This window comes from Python bivittatus, unplaced genomic scaffold, assembly GCF_059951505.1.
Source record: "Python bivittatus isolate LINGU-HERP-01145 unplaced genomic scaffold, Pbiv_v1 ctg000840_np1212, whole genome shotgun sequence".
NCBI lineage: Eukaryota > Metazoa > Chordata > Lepidosauria > Squamata > Pythonidae > Python > Python bivittatus.
Window position 1 is genome coordinate 48,580,542 of NW_028277113.1, and position 18,025 is coordinate 48,598,566.

Here is an 18,025-nt window from a genome sequence, read left to right on the forward strand (position 1 = left end):
GTACAGATACCCTGTTAAGTCTACCTTGCTCATGCCTCACTCTAATGGCAACAATGGTAGCACTGGAAGGAGATGGAGTGAGTTTTCAAATTTTAAGATGGACTAGACAACCCGTGACTTGCTGGGTCATCATTTCAGAAATATTTCCTTACCTAAATGGAGAAACACAATGACCAAGGGCAAAAAAGCAGTGAGAGAATGAGTGACTTACAACTTGCTGCCGGCTTCCCCATTGACTTTGCTTATGGGAAGCTGGCAGGGAGCATCAGAAATCTCTCTCCCTTCCACATATAATATAGGCTTGTGCCATTTGCCCTCTCCTCACAACCCTCAGAAGAGTCCTGATGAAGCCTCCTCTTCCTCCTCAGCTGACCAGCGGAACTGCCTGCCACTTTGCTGGGGGAAGGTGGAACAAAGGGAGCTGTGGACCTTGAGGAGAACTGTACCCCCGCTCCCCATTCCAGCATGTTCCCAAGGCCCTCTCCCTCGGAGGAGGAGGGCTCACCCATTGACCACTGGTGCCCCCCAGCCAGCCCTACCTCACCAGCAGGCATCCAAGTCACACTCTCCTCCTTGCCTCAATGTCAACCACTGTTAAGAGATTTCAAATTTCTGCCTTGTTTCCAAAGTAGCCAATTGCTGCTTGCCCATTGGGCCTTGCCACCAGCTGATTAGGCGCAGGGGACAGAGGGAGGTGGGAAAGAGGTCTGGGATATGCCCATGATGATCATGTGACCTGGGCTGGCTGCGGCAACATAGTAATGCCAAAGCAATCACAAATTTCTGAAATTTCGATCCAAGGGGAGTCATGGGTCCCAGAGTTTGGATGCATTCTGTAAGTTAGCCCATTTGAGGTATCTTGGTTCAAAAATTGTTGCCCTATGATGCATCATTTCCCTCAGTTGAAGATTACAGACATGAGAGTTTTAGTAGTATATGGATAAATCGGCATCTAAATCAGCATCTAATGACTTCCTATGAATGGGAGAGGACATTGAGTTATATTAGCTGATGAGAATAGTAGAAGCTGTTACAAATAAAGGAATTACACGTATAAGGTGCAAGTGGATGCTGCAAAGCATTTACCTTATTTATTTATCGTATTTATATAGCCACCCATCTCACACCAACTGACTCTGGGTGGCAAACAACAATTAAAAAGAATAAATGCATAAAAACAATTACAAATAAAAAGCTATAAAAGCACACAAAACAGGAGGGGATAAAATTAATAAGGGAGCCATTGCAAAATCTCACCGGTCCCTTGGGACCCCCAGGCCTGATCACATAGCCAGGTCTTGAGGGACTTGCGGAATGTTAAGAGGGATGGAGCTAATCTCACTTCTAGAGGGAGAAGATTCCAGAAGGCGGGCGCCATGGCAGAGAAGGCCCACCTCCTGGGACCTGCCAAATGTAATTCTCTCGCAGATGGGACCTGTAGCGTGCCTTCTCTGCCAGACCTGATGGGACGGGCAGATGTGATTGAGAAGAGGCAGTCCTTCAGGTAACCTGGCCCCATGCTGTGGCAACTAGTGCAGCTCACAGAGCAGAGGTGTAACATGTACCGACCTAGGGGCACACATAATTGCCTGTGCTGCTGCATTTTGCGCTAGCTGAAGCTTCCAGGTACTCTTCAAGGGCAGAGTATTAACATGAAGCTGTGCAAAGGCCCTCCTAGCGATGACTGCCACCTGTTCTTTGAGCAGGAGTTGTGAGTCCAGGAGAACCCCCAGATTGAGCACAGGGTCTATCTGGGGCAGTGCGACCCCATTCAGTACCAAAGATGGCATAGCCCTAGCACCAGAAGGCCCCAAAACCCAAAGCCACTCAGTCTTGCCAGGGTTCAGCTGAAGCCTGTTGTTCCCCATACCCTCACAGCCTACAGGCATCAGGATAAGACATTCACAGCCTCACTTAATTCACCAGGGGCAGAGATGTATAATTGGGTATCATCAGCATACTGATGATACCTCACCCCATGTTGATGGATGAGCTCACCCATGGCCTCATGTAGATGTTAAATAGGACGGGGGAGAGCACCAAACCCTGCAGCACCCCACATAATAGGGGCTGAGGGTGGGATCTCTCCTCCCCAACCACCACTGACTGGAATCGGCCCTGGAGGAAGGAGGTGAACCAGCACAACACAGTGCTGCCCACCCCCAATCCTCTGAGCCAATCCAGAAGGATACTATGGTTGATGGTATTGAAAGCCGCAGAAAGATCAAGCAAGGCAAGGATAGATGCATAACCCCCATGCTGCCCCCACCAGAGATCATCCAAAAGTGCGACCAATGCTGTTTCCGTCCCATACCCAGGTCTGAATCCCGACTGAAAGGGATCCAGATAATCTGCTTCATCCAAGGGCCTCTGAAGCTGTTGCGCAACCACCTTCTCGGTCACCTTCCCCAAAAAGGGGAAGTTAGATACTGGACGAAAATTGTCTATTATAGTGGGATCTATCAATGGTCTCTTGAGGAGGAGGCGAACCAAGGCATCCTTAAGAGGCGAGGGAACAACCTTCTCACTCAAAGATGCAACCATCGCTAGAACCCACTCACACGACACTCCCCAGGCAGCTTTAACCAGCCAGGAGGGGCATGGATCTAAAGAGCAGGTGGCTGAGTTCACAGCCCCAAGGAACCTGTCCACTTTCTCAGGTCCAACAGTTCAAACCGTTCCCAGATAACAGGGCAACACTCCTCCCTAGGCATCTCCACCAGGCCTTCAGCAAAGCCAATGTCCAACTGAGAATGAATCTGAGCGATTTTATCCAACAGATGCCAGGAAAATTCCTCCATGTCCCTGCAGAAGGTTCTCCGAGCCATCTTTACCCAGGAGGGCTCGTGTCACCCGAAATGGGGCTGCAGGGTGTCTATCTCTGGATGCAATAAGAGCAGAGGAGTAATGACGCTTCACTGCCCTTATTGGCACAAAGCATGGTTGCTTTTGAAGATTAAGGGCTGTTTCTGTGGTGAGCTTGACCCAATTGTATAACATTTAATCAGGACTTCACTTTGTTGTCTTTCTTTTCCTGTCTTTTTACCTGTTACCCTTTTCCCATCTCCATCCAAGTCTCCCCCTTCTCTTCCCTTCCCAGTGCAACTACCCCTTCCGTTGTTTTCCACTGTTACTTTTCTTTGTTCTTCTGTTGGAAGGAGACAAATTTGTATTTTTTTGTATGTGGAAGTGGTTTGTATATGTTTGAGAGAATCATTGGGATATGCAGAGAGAGATCAATTAATTTTGTATATAGACTATATTTTTATAGGCAATTAAAATTAATCAGTATTTATAAATTCAGTTAATATACATTTATTTTTCTGTCCTGACATTTGAAACATTTTTGTTAGGTATACATGTAGTCCTTACTTACCAACTGCTTTTGGGACTGGCAACTCTGTTGCTAAATGACGTGGTCATTAAGTAAAATGTCACAATTCTGCGCTGTCTTATGATATCAGTTCCAGCTGTAGTCATTAAGCAAATCATTGTGGGCTGTTAAGCACGATGTCACATGACCATGACTTGCTACTTCCTGCTGGCTTCCCCATTGACTCTGCTTGTCAGAAGCTGGCTGGTCAGAAATGGTGGTCATGTGGCTGTGGGACGCTGCAACCGTTGTAAATGTGCACTGGTTGCCAAACGCCTGAATTGCGATCGTGTGACTGCAGGGGTGCTGTGACAGCCACAACTTCGAGGACTGGTCATAAGTCTCCTTTTTCAGTGCTGTTGTAACTTCAAACAGTTGCTGAACAAGTGGTTGGTAAGCAAGGACTACCTGTATGTACACACGTACTTATATGGGGATACCTATACAAACGTATTGCATTAGGTGAGGAACCTGCAAATAATCATTTTAAAATGTAAAATACATTTCTGAATTAATTAAGAAGCAGTTTATTTTTCTGATTACTAAGCAAGGGAAGCAGTAAATATGTTCAGGTATTCAAGATGAGGTACAGATAGAAGGAGATGGGTACCTGCCATATACAATTTCATTCACGCTCCAAAGACTCCTTCCTTTTTGTTGCAGCACAGTTTTTTTTACAATTCATGTAGCTGATTAGATGCAATGTTCTTTTTTTTTTTTTTTCATTTACAGCGACTTGTTTATTTCATCAGTCAGAGAACGGTTATATCAAATGTAGGAGACTCATACAATATTGTGTACAGTTCTTGAACAATGTTTTGAAATACTATTCTATATTAACTTTTCAACATGGTTGGTTTGTTGAGATGCAATGATACAGTGAGGATCTTAGTAAGGTTTTGATGAACTCTGAATATTTTTGTTCATATTGACTTATGTGAGATAAAGTATCCAGAATAAACATGTAAAATGAGCCATGTAACAGACTGAGAGGTGAATGATGTAGCTTTCAGTTAGACAATTTCAGCCTTGCAAAGTATCTGCTTTTGTTATGCAGATGAGTTTCAAATAATTTTCTAATTAGAAATGCCTATCTCTTCATCTGCCCATACATTAATAATTGAATATTTCTAATATATTTAATTAAATTTGTTTCTTTTAAAATAGATTAGAGAAGTTACAAAAGAAAACCACCTATATTACAGTATGTAGGGTAATCCTTTGAAAATCATGCAATTCTTTATGCTGATAATTTTTAAAGAAAGGGATGTATTTTGCTTCACTGTATCATTGCTAATAGAAATTTTATGTCAGATGTGTGATAAACAATGTGTGTTTAAAATGTTTGCTTGCTTTCCAAATAATTAGCCTACATGAAAATTAAATTCAAGGAAGAAATTACTGTTATTCATTAGACAGAGTACCAAAAACTAGAGTGAATTCCCCACTTTTCTTGTTTGTGGAGGGAATTAGTGATGTATTACTCAGCAGCATTTCACAAACCTCTTCTATTTTTATGCCAGAAGAATTATTTTATGGTAGTAGAATTGTGTAAGAAGGATCTATATTGTCAGGAAGGTGCCTGTTTGTAAAAGTATATTGTTTAGGTTTATAATATGAGTGCATTGGTAAATAACAACTAAATCTGTAAGGTATGTTAGCTTTCTCTGATACTGATTGGATCTCAGGGAATAAGAAGGGCAATTTTGCCAATCACTAACAGGGATCATCAAAGCTGTATTAGTATATAAATCCTTTACTATCTAACCATAGTAACTTGTATGTGGAGAGATTTTGTGGTCTACATGCTTGTAGTCAGTACCCTACCATATCTAGGTTGAAAAAAGAACCTGATGAGCACTAGACGGCAGCAGAAATTAAAGTTTTCTATATCACTTTGCTGCCGTCTAGTGGTAATACGGATTTTTTCCAACCCAGATCTGGTAACCCTAATAGTGGCTAGTGTTTGGACAGCTGCTACAGCTTGACTTGGAGATGCTGGCTGCTTCTCATGACTGACAACTGGACAGAGAAGAAAAGAACAGCTTTTATCCAAGTTAAACAAGTACCATAAAGCTGCCTTGTTCCCAATAATAGCACATCCTTTGAGAATTGATTTACCAATGAAAGAAGAATTTGTATCTCTATTTTAGTGTAATGTAAGAAGCAGAGCATGCTGCTCTTTGAATACTTTAGCACAACAATGTGGAGACTACAATTTGGCAGCATTTCATCATTGGTGGGAAGTGAAATCTGAAACATAAAGTACTGGAAAAAAAGCAACCACTGATGTGTGAATGAATGAATAAAGGCAGCAGTTCAGATTGCAATTTCAGGCCCTTAGCCAGCATATGAAAGTGAATAGTAGTTGAAAGATAGATCTGAATAAGGTAGAATTTTTGATGCACATTCACATAAATAGTACTGTATGTAAGAAAGGAATTTGATGAGTTTTCAGGCCAAACGCTCATTTGCTGTGTTGAATTTAGAGATATATCAATATATCTATGTCTACAAACAATCCTATCTCCCCACCTCATCCAATGAATCCGTTAATAGATTGTTTGCTGGTTTACTGTGTCTAAACTATAGCAACTGATTACATTTCACTATGACTAAACAAATCAACTTCAGACTTAGTTTATGATACATTGAAGTTAAAATTGTGTACCAGCAATCCAGTCTAAGACTCTGGAAAGATGATTTCTGAGAAAAAGGTTAGAAGTCTACATAAAATCTGATTCTCAGGGAGGTAATGGAAAAATTCCAAATGCTGAAATGAAAATTCCAAATGCTGAAATGAAAATTTCAGCAGAGCTACCAGATCTGGGCTACAGAACTTCAGATAATCACTAAGTGTCAGCAAGGAGAAACAGAGAACTCTCTATTCGCTGCCATCTAATTTTGTTTTTGTGGCCCTAAATTCTAGTAGTCCTAAATTTTAGAAAAGTTTTTGTTTGTTTGAAATCTGTGAAGCCTTCCTTGCCTTCTTTTCAGTAATACATTGCTGGTTGAAGTCTTGCTGTGGTCCCTGATTCAATGATGTGCTAGGCCCTCAGAAAACTGACTCTGCCAGTCCCAATGGAACTTTGATACATATAATTTTAAGCAATAGTACACTGTTATATTCAAGCAAGTTCTGATTTTAGGTCTTCTAAATAGGCCATTATGGTACTAAAACTGGATAGGAATAAAACAGAACCCTACTAATAAAAAGTAAGAATGAAATAAAATGAAAGAAGTCAAGAGTTGTTCTAAATAGGTGATTTTGAACTATTTCAAGGTTCAGTTATAGTTCAGTAAACATAATCAGCAAAATAAAGAAGTTTGGTCATGAATATTATTTATTTCTGAATAAACTGATGTACAGTATAGCTGGGGAAGAACAGAGCCACGTATATATACACACACATACTCACACAAGTGGTAGTAGAAGCTTGAGTGATAGGAGGAGTCCCATTTATGTACACAATGAGGGAGGAAATCCTGCTATTTCTTCTAAGTTTGTGTGGAAAAAATCTGTACTTTTCTTCCAAGTCTGTTGGACAGAGATACAAAGGGTTTTTTTCCTTGAATTGTCTTCAGAAATGCCTTGATATAATTAAAATTACTTAACACATTTCAGATATGTGATCCTTTTTCAAGGATTTCAGTGCTTTCCCCATTCCAAAAGCTTAGTTGTTTTTCTAAGGGTAGGTCACTTTCATTTCCCCCTTTATTATATTTTTATAATACCATTCCTGGAGAATGCTCATGGTAGCAAGCATTTTTTCTCTCCTTTCTCAAAATTTTTTTCTTAACTTAGATATCAGTGTCTCTACTGGATGTATATAAAATTCATTAACTATTCAGTGTAACTTATTTACACGTTGTTAAATACAGTAGACCTTCTGTTTTACATAATAATGAGTGGCTGCAAGATTCAGTACCTGTAGGTTAATTGCAAGAGATGAATACTTCTTTCCTCTGGTCACTCACTTTTGTATTCAATCCACGCTCATTCAGCATCTATTTATTCCTGCCATTTGTACAGGGAGATATCACTTAACGTTTGCCATGTTTAGCAACTGTTCAAACTTATGATGGCACTGAAAAAATAACTTTATTACTGATCCTCACACTTATGGCCGTCACAGCATCCCACAGTTGCGTGATCTTCATTTGCATGCTTCAGAACTGGCTTCCGACAAGCAGAATCAATGGAGAAGCCAGCGGTAAAATTGCAAGTCAGTGTCATGTGATGTCTCGCTTAATGACCGAATGGGAAGTGATGTCATAAGTGTGTCGCAGTCACGTGATATTTCACTTAGCGACTATGTCGCAGGTCCCAGGTGTCACTAAGTGAGGGCTACTTGTATTACCATTCACATTTCTTAACTACCTTCTTCTCACAGCAATCAACTTTTATATTTCTCCTCCCAACTCTCACTTCCATATAATAAAATGGGCAGGAACTTCCCTTATATAGAGCTATTTTTACTTTTTTTCAACAAATATTAATTCAACAAAACATACCTCCCATTACATTTCTGTTGGCATGTGCATATCAAGTTTTCATGATCTGTTTCCCCATTTTTAGTTAACACTTTACCGTAGTAACGTTTTACCATAGTAGACAAATTACCTACTTGCTGTAGTTTTTTTGCCACTTATGTAAAACTTTCAAACTACCTTTGTCTTTGATGTGACCTCACCTGCATCCATTCATGTCCCTAGCCAATACACCTCTAATGTCCCTCCAAGCATTCTTTACGTTTGTCCATATTTTTAGCAACCAAAGGGACACCACATATCTTTGTCCCTATTCAATGTTGAACCATTCACTAAACTTTCCAATTATTATTACATATGGTTTACTTCCATATATACTGCTCTCACAGCATTTAGTAAACAACCTTCAGTGCCAACACAGTAGTTTCATAGTTTAAGCCTGTTAACTTAATCATACGTTTTTCTGAGTTAACACATGTTCAGTGAAGTTTCTTTCTCACATTCATACATTACTCAGTGACCTGCTAAAGATCAAACGTGGTTTGCATACCCTTTGCTTGGCATAAAGCTGGAGTGTACTTCCCAATTTTTGCTCCCTCTTGTATCCTTTCAGTTAAAATTCTGCAAACTCACCTTCCCAGGCACGTTTAGCAATCTAATCCCCCTGTAGTTTTTGCATTTATTCTTGCTACCTTTTCCTTTATATAGGAGAACACTAATAGCATTCTTACTTATTTTTTTCAACTTAGATGCCGCTTGACTCCAATTGACTCTAGGTGGTACACAGCATAAATATAACACAACAAATATACAGTCCAAATAAATATCCATATTTCAACATTTCTCCAGTTAAATAATCCACACTGCAGCCTTATAATCTTTGAATGTTCTACAGCATTCATGGCTGCCTTTTCATCATTTTTTTCTTGGATGCTAATACTTACAGCATTTGTTTCAATTTTACTATTTGACATATCACTATCATTTCATGCAAATCTCTGAAATACTTCTTTCAGCTTTTCCTTGCTTTAGTTTCATCCCCAATAATTTCGTCACTTTTATTTTTAATTTCATTCACTGTGCTGAAAGCTCCTTGTTCAGCCATTTTCACTTACTTCCAAAACAATTTCCCCCTTAAAGTCAGTGTTTTTTCTACCTGTTTCATCTTAGTTTCATTCCTTCTATTCTTTAACTACATTCTGTGCAACTGTCTCTTTTCTATGTACACATTTACACAGTACCTTTTTCTCCTCCTACATTTTTTTGCAGCAGTCATTCTTTTATCTGCATTTTTCTAATCTACAGCTTCCTCCATTTCATCATTTCATGAAGCATCCATTTTCATACTTCTAATTAACATAACTCCACATTGTTCTGTGACACTTTGTTAATATTCTTTTTGTTCTGTTCCAAACAGCTTCTTCATTCTCTTTCTTTAAGTCCACCTTCCATTCATTCTGTTGAGAGATTAATCTATATTCTAATAATTTTTATATTGCTTGTACTGTCTCTTCCAACAATTCTCTTCAATTAACTCTTTCACTTTTTTCCATGTACGTTTTTCCTCAAGATCCATTCATATCACTACCAAATAATAATCTGTGCTACATTCAGAATCTCCCAATCAACACCAACTGGAACTGACCCCAGAGGAAGGAAGAGAACCAGCACAGTACAGTGCCGCTCACCCCCAACCCCTGGAGCCAGTCCAGAAGGATACCATGGTTGATGGTATCAACAACAATACCATGGTTGATGGTATCAACAACCGACAATACCGTGGTTGATGGTATCAACAACCGAAATCAAGTGGATCAAGGATGGATGCATTACCCTGCTTCTGCCACAGGTCATCCAAAAGCACGACCAATGCTGCTAAAAGTCCCATTATGCTGTTAAAATCCCATGCCCAGGTCTGAAACCCGACTGAATTGGGTCCAGATAATTTTTTTCTTCTAGGAACCTCTGAAGCTGTTGTGTGACCATGTTCTCAGTAACCTTCCGTAAAAAGGGGAGGTTGGATACTGGGTGAAAATTGTCCAGTACAGTTGGATCTAGTGATGGTTTCTTGAGGAGGGGGCAAACCAATGCCTTCTTAACAGGCAAAGGAGCAACCCCCTCTCTCAAGGAAGAACTTACCATTGCTAGTACCCAACAATACATTACCTCCTGGGAGGCTTTTGCCAACCAAGAGGAGCATGTATCTAATAAGCAGGTGGCCAGATTCACAGTCATGAGGACCCTTTCCACTTCCTCCGGCCCAATAGGTTCAAACTCCTCTGAAATAACAAGGCAAGACTGTACCTCAGCCATCTCCACAGGACCTATACCAAGACTGGCATCCAACTAGGAGTGAATCCAAGCAAATTCCTGAGCATGGGAGCAAATTCCCAAGCATGGAAGCTTGGGAATTCTGGGAGTTGAAGTCCACACATCTTAAAGTTGCCAACACTGGTCAGGTTGACACAAGTTCTTATTTTTGGAGATACATTTCATTCCTTTAATTCATTCCTTTAATTCATCATTAACTACATCTTCATTTCCCTATATGTATTTATCAACTTACTCCACAAATCAAACTATTTTCATTCAAATCTATTACATACTTCCCTTTTCTCTTAGTTTTACAAACACAGATCCCTCCTTCCTTCCTTCCTTCCTTCCTTCCTTCCTTCCTTCCTTCCTCCCTCCCTCCCTCCCTCCCTCCCTCCCTCCCTACGGTACTCACCTTAACCACTACACCATGCTGGTCCTGGTTAAATGCAGGTTCTAGTCCTCCATTAGGCATGGAAGCCTAGATAGAGGGATGGAAGAATAGAAAGATAGGAGTGATAAAACGCCATATCATATCATATCTCATATATCATATCTCATATCATATCATAGTATACATTCCAAGTTGCAGATTTCCATATTCTGTGATCATCATCACATGGGTCCTTAAATATCAACCTTTACCATCCTTCATGGCTTTGGTCAGTTAGAGAATTCCCATAATACTTGCTTCATTCCCCACTAAAGGCAAGAACAGTACTAGTCCATGGCTGATGTGGGTCTTCCGGGCTGTGTGGCCGTGTTCTGGAAGTTTTGTTTCCTAACGTTTCGCCAGCACCTGTGACCGGCATCTTCCGAGTGCAGGAGCACAGACAGGAGCAGTTCTCTCCCTGTCTGTGCTCCTGCACTCGGAAGATGCCGGTCACAGGTGCTGGCAAAACGTTAGGAAACAAAACTTCCAGAACACGGCCACACAGCCCGGAAGACCCACACCAGCCATCGTATGCCGGCCGTGAAAGCCTTCGACAATACACAGTACTAGTCCATTTTATCCAATATGCTAAATTGCAACCAAAGCCTAGCTTTATCCCAAGCATGCTCATACTGTTCTGTGTAAGCTAAGCACATATTGTTGCTCACATCTCGTCAACCAAGTTTTATTTGTAGTATATTGACACATCACCAGGATGCTTTTCTGTCATCATGTTAATAAAGGCTGCTTACCAAAGGTGACTATTGAAGAACAGTGCTGAATACTTTTATATAGCATTTAATTGCAATACTATTTTTTTTTCTGTCATCATTTTTGGTTTTGCAGTTAAGTACTGTCCTTATACCTTGCAGTTAAGTATTACAATTTAGCATTTGCATTAAGTCGTCACCCTTGGGAAGGAGCCATTAAAATGTCTGTGTCTGATTAATGATGACTCTTTCACCCAGACATTATGTTACTAGGATAATCAGGTCTGGGCTTCAGAAATCCAGATGACCACTAGATGGTAGCAAAGGCTAACAAATAAACTAATTCTTTGGTGCCTTCTAGTGGTCATACAGATTTTTGTTATCCTAGATTTTGTTACCCTATTTTAGTGATTATGTACTATATTACATTCTTTATAGACAAGATTAAAGAAGTGCAAGAATGTAGAAAGATATTTTCTACAGTAAAAAGTATGACATTAAAGGAGTATTCAATATTTTATCAGATTTTTGGCCAGCTTTGTTACTAAGCTACCTAATGGCATCTGGATATCTTTTCATGTTGTTTTGCTACCATAGCTATGGCTAACTCAAAAATGCACTCCCACCTCAATTATCTATGTTTCCTAATTAGGCATTTGTGTTGGATACATTTTGTAATACACTTAAGTACTAAAGACCTGGAAATATATATATTTTTAAATAGTTTTTTCTTTCCTTCATTACTTTACTCTCCTTTTTTCCTTGGCATCAATTAGGGTTAGTGTTTTCTTGGCTACTCAAGAAGGATATGGTATATATCTTTGTTCTTTGTTTCTAATATTAACTATTCCTTATTCTAGTATGGAATGATAAGGGATTGGGGCTTTTCTAAGCATAGACAAGTATCTACCTGTAAGTTGAATCAGTTTCAAAAATACTAGGTTTGAAGGGAAAATTTTGAATCTCTTTACTTGCTAAAATATACATTATGGGATAATTGTAGTTTAAAAAGAGCTACTAAAGTAATTAATTGAGATAAATTACTTAGGTGACATTTGGAATAAGAAGTTGGTTGGTGTTGGTTCTGTTAATCACCATTGCTTTAAAATATGAAAGAAGCTTTTTTCTCTCTTAAAAATAGGGTAATACAGCAGAACATTTATTTTATGTATATTGGAAATCTTAAAGAACATTGAATAAAAGTTACTTATAATTGCTTTACTCTTTGAAATGCAATCCAGGTATTTGAACATTAACTTACATGGCTTGGGCTTGTCCTATTACTGCAACATTTGGAGTTGAAAACCACAGATCTGGTTTTGTGTATCAAGGATGCTATGAAGATCTCAAATATTATGGACTTTTTGCTTATGAATTATGGCCAAAACAATAGAAAAGTGCATTTATATCTGATTTGCAGCACTAGTTTACTAATATACGATGTTTGCCAACAATTGTTCAATTAGATTTTTGTTTTTAATGATAAGGACCAAGAAAGGACTTTTGAGCATTTCAGTTGAATGTGTTGTTTGTGATATGATTTTCCAGGCTCTTTCCTCCCCCCCTTTTTTTTAAAAATCAAGTTATATCACATTTTAACACACTTTAAAATATGCATTGTTAGTTTTTTAAAGTATAATAATTTTTAAAAATTGGTCAAGAAAATAGTATTTTCAGAATTTTCAGATGGAATGTTAATGTGCTGCACTTGTGGTGATTTATATTGTTGAAGGAGTGTTAGGGAAAACATAAGGAACAATTTTGCTAAAACCTAAAGACCTCTTAAATTAATTGAATTATTATTGAGAAGTAGACACCACAGAAAGTTATTATAGTTAAATTGGTAGATTCTAATTAAATTGATAGATTCTAATGTCAACGTTTATTTAATGAAAAGACTTTAAAAAAAATTGAATGAATTTTGGAAAATAGAATAAATCAATAGAGTTAGCAATAATTTTAAATCTTTCAAGAAAAAATGTTGATTGTTGCTGATGAAAAATTGTTTGAAAAAGAACAAGGACTAATTGCTTCAACCTACAAATTGCTTGTAGTCACATGTAAAACATTTGGTTATTTACAAGAGTTGTTTCGCTGTAGCAGAAAGCTGAGTCCACATCTATACATGCTTGTGTTAATTAGATGTACTTGTGCTGATGTAAGGGCAAAAAACTCTAGCCTTGGCAAATTGAAATGACAACTTCTGAAGTCAGACTAGACAATGCTGACTCTAAGAAAAATTAATCTGATCTGGTATAAGGAAATACCTTATATCTCTAAGGAGATGTTTTATAGCCATGTGTGTATTGCTATTGTTATTTATGATTGCCAAAAATGGAGAAATGCACCTTCTTTCTAATATTTTTTTTGCCGCTTACCATTAATACTAAAGTAGATGTAATGCAAGAAATACAGGAAGCATGTTTCAGTGCACTAAAAGCTTCATTATCCTTTTTTTCCCTATCAATTTTCATGTGCATCCCTGGTCACATGCACCTCCTTATCTTAGTAAAAATATTGTTGTTGGAGCTGTGCTATGTGTTTTCCAAGACCATGTGTAGTTCTCAGTTGACTTCAGAAATCTGGTGCAAATATCTCTACTTCTTGAAGTGTTTCTGCTAATAGTATAGGTCCAGATAGTAAACTATGCTAAGGATGGCAATTCTCATTGAATATACATTTGATTCAAAGGAAATATGCCTGAGCCATTGATGTCCTTAGCTGTAACTCCTATCAGGTTGTTGTTATTTTTGGCCAGGCATATTCTCAGGTAATTCAGTCTCTAAACATACTTTTTGTGAGGGAAGAATCTGTAGTAAGTATCCCAGCATTAACTTTTTTTTTTCTTTTTTTTTTTAAATCATAAAACTATGTTTGCTTCCTTTTTATCTTGTACCACAAGAATAACAGGGAAGAAAAATGCTTGTGCTGTTTGTAGTTAATAACTGGCATATGTATTAGATTTTACAGGTTACTTTATGTGCTTGGACAAATTTTGCCCTGGTCTGCAAGATGATCATCGCACAAAATGGTATCTTAATGCATATCAAAAAGATTAAAAGAAAGAGCTGGGTGCTATTCTTGGCTTTCATGTAGACAAAAAAATAGCTGTGTAGTTATTGTGGAATCCCTAGTTGAGGACTGAACTATGGTAGGTTATGTAATGTGCAATTCAGTAAGATAATGTACAATGGTCTTTGGGTACAAAGACTAACACCTACCTGAACCTGACTGATCAGAGGCCAACCAGGTCAGTACTTACAAACAATGGGAGATCAACAGGAAATACTGGGGCTGTAGGATAGATTGGGAAGTCACAATCCTAGAAGGCAATAGCATGGTATTGTTAAAATTCATCAGATGCAGACTGTTGCTCTGAAATGGGTATTTGTGTATGTGTATTTGAAGAAAAATATAAAGTGTGATCTGATGAAAATCCTTTGATTAATCCATTCATTATAGAACTGAACTCCTTGCTGAAATCTAGCTCTGCATACTGTATATTTCACATAGGAGACTTTTTACCTTGGTTCGAATTGGCAGTTGCCTGTTATGAAGACTATAGAGAAATACTGTATACTGATCTCCCATTCATCATTCATGTGTTTCTGCTCAGATACAGAGTCAGTAATCCATTTGTTACACTCCCCATTATACCACCCATGGCATCTGACGTTCCTAAACCTGTTTGCCAGAAATTGTAGCCATCTTTCTCATTAAGAAATGACAATCTTCCTTCTGCAAGACATAACTATTACAAAGGCTGCCAAGTTTCTAACAATAGCTATGGCTTGTGAAATGGGATATAAAAATAATGTTGCAATTTGATTTTTATGCAATCTTTAATTGTCTTTCAGAATTGATAATAGTTGCAATTGGACAGAAAAATAAATAATATGAATAAGAAATAATATAATTATGTTGTTGCCTGTTGTTCAGAGCTGTGAAGAAATCTGAATATTTTGAAGAGCAAAATCACATTTTCAGATGGATCCTCAAAGAAATTGTTGTAATGTCAACACTTTCCCCATAAAGTTTGGTGGTTAAGGTGCTGGACTAGAAACAGGGAAATCATGAGTTCTAGTTCTTTAGACATGAAAGCTGGCTGTTGATTTTGGACTAATTGCTCTCTCAGCCCAGCCCACCTTGCAGTCATGCAAATAAGAGGCAGGAGAATTATTACAAATAAATAATTGTACAAATAAAAGCAGGTTATAAATTAATAAAAATGTTATCCCATCCAAATGTATTCAATATCAGAAATATTAAGTAAAATGTTTAATTAAGGATAGTATTTATAAATTAATACTTTCTGTGATCACATTGTAAGAAATTATAGAGTTATAGAGAAATTTATGAAAGCATGTTTTCTAGTTTATCATTTTGAAGTGAAAAATATTTTCATCTTTTTATGTAAAAAACATGCAAATAGAGATAATGCTTAAATATATATAAGTCTCTTGTTGCTCTCTATTTAAAATGCATCTATTGTGTCAACATCTGTTGGCTTTCCCTAAGGATATATATGCATTATTTGTGGTCTCTTTTGATTTGATTTTCCCATATTGTGCTTAAAATATTTGGAAATAAGAACTGAGCAGCTGTGCATTGAATTAGGGGTTTTTGAACTGGGTTTGATCATGGTGAGTGGATGCCATCCTATTATCCTCAGTAATAACTTTAGATATTTGCAAGTAACTTTTTTTTTGCTTGAGGATGTATTATGTATTTCTTCTTTTTAAACTAAAATATCATCTATATTATGTGATTTCATAGACCAGGGATGAGCAGAGCGATACTTACCTGACCTAGTTATCCTGAAATTCTGTGAAATTACAAGTTCTTACATAATTCCGTGAGATTACTTAATCATTTGAAAGCTCATAGTTTGGAGATTCTGTGTGAGAACTTTGCTAATTTTGTGTACATGTATGAGAAATAGCTGGATCATTGCACAAAGATGCTGACATCCAGAAGAGTGCTGACCCTTGTATCATTTTCATTCATGTCAAAATTTATCACTGTATCATTTATTTATGTATTTATTTATTTATCTGTTCTGGGCTACCATGTCTACCTTTTTAGTGCCTTGATCATTTTTTTCTTTTTCCTTTTATCTCTATCCAGGCATTCCTTCACAGAATAATGCAATGGGCTATTACCAAGGTTGATAAAAACGTAACAGAGGAAACGGTTAAGGTCAGTTCTTATTTATTCTCACTTCCTTTTTATTGTATCTTGAATTGATTTATTTATACTCTGGGTTTCTTACTTACAGACATTGTTCTCAAATATTGAAGATATTCTAGAAGTTCACAAGAATTTCCTATCTAGGATTGAAGAATGTCTGCATCCTGAACCTAATTCGCAACAAGAAGTGGGATCCTGCTTTCTCCACTTTGTATGTCAAATCCGATAATATAAGCTTTATGTAATTGATTTTATTCTTTGCTGCAGTGCTGCTTTTTTTAAAAAAATAATTGCTGGCATGGTAGTTCATGTATACTCCACTCAGAGGACAAAATGATCTTGATTGCATAATTTATGAGATCTTTTAAGGACGCTTGAAAGCTGAATTTGCAGCCTATTCAGTAGAAAGAGTAGGCGTCATCATGATTTTTCATGAAGCTGGCCTAGCATACTGAACAATAATCACTTTTTACGTTTGTCTTGAATAACGTTTTTCACCAGTAAGATGCAGATAACATGTATTTCACACCAGAACACATTAGATATGTAAGTGAACAGCAGTTAGTTCACCGACTTTAAAATGCACTCTAAAGTTACACTTGATATTCATTGTGCAATAAGGCCCATATGGAAGCCTAATCTTAACCCTGAGAAGGTACAAACACTACTTGAACCTAACTATAAAACTAAAATAAAAACGAAGAAAGCACCTTTAATTTTTTATAAATTGATCTGTCAACATTAGGTATTTGTTGTAAACCAATTGTGTTTTGCATTAGTTTGCAGATACTGTATTTATTTATATTTTTATTTATACTATTCCTTTAAAAATATCTGTTAAGGGAAAAGAAAAATATGACCATAGTAACTAATCTAAAAACTTTTTCTTCAGAGAGACAGATTTCGTATCTATGATGAATATTGCAGCAATCATGAAAAAGCACAAAAACTTTTGCTTGAACTTAACAAAATAAAAACAGTACGGACATTTTTACTGGTAAATAAATATTTTTTTGTATTCTGTATTTCTGTCTTCTGATTTGTGCAGTAATTTGATTGCAGTACATTTCTAAGGAGAGCCAGTTTGGTGTGGTGGTTAAGGCATTGGGCTACAAACCGGAAGACCGGGAGTTCTAGTCCCGCCTTAGGCACAAAGCCAGCTGGGTGACCTTGGGCCACTCACTCTCTCTCAGCCATATGAAGGAGGCAATGGCAAACCACTTCTGAAATCTTGCCAAGAAAACTGCAGGGACTAGTCCAGGCAGTTGCCAGGGATCAACAATGACTCAAAGGCACCAAAAAAAAAAATCCTAAGTGACACGTACCTATTTTGAAGGCTAAATAACTAACTAAAGAGTAGCCTGCTAGACAAGACTAAGTGCCCATTTTATTCAATATTCTGCTTCCCAAAGTTGCCAGATGCCTCTAAGAAACTTCTAAAGAGGGCGTGAAGACTAGGGATAGAGAATGTGCAGCTATTCAAATGTTATTGACTTCTACATTAATCTGAATTAG

General features: G+C 37.7%; 1 protein-coding gene across 1 annotated transcript in view; it reads left to right on the top strand.

Moving 5' to 3' along the window:
• Positions 1-18,025, top strand: part of PREX2 (phosphatidylinositol-3,4,5-trisphosphate dependent Rac exchange factor 2) — a 125,012-nt gene that overhangs the window by 14,414 nt on the left and 92,573 nt on the right. Inside the window, exons 2-4 of the mRNA XM_007423167.4 lie at positions 16,448-16,519; positions 16,599-16,721; positions 17,403-17,507. Coding sequence (XP_007423229.1) covers positions 16,448-16,519; positions 16,599-16,721; positions 17,403-17,507 — 300 coding nt within the window. The remainder of the gene's footprint in view (positions 1-16,447; positions 16,520-16,598; positions 16,722-17,402; positions 17,508-18,025) is intronic.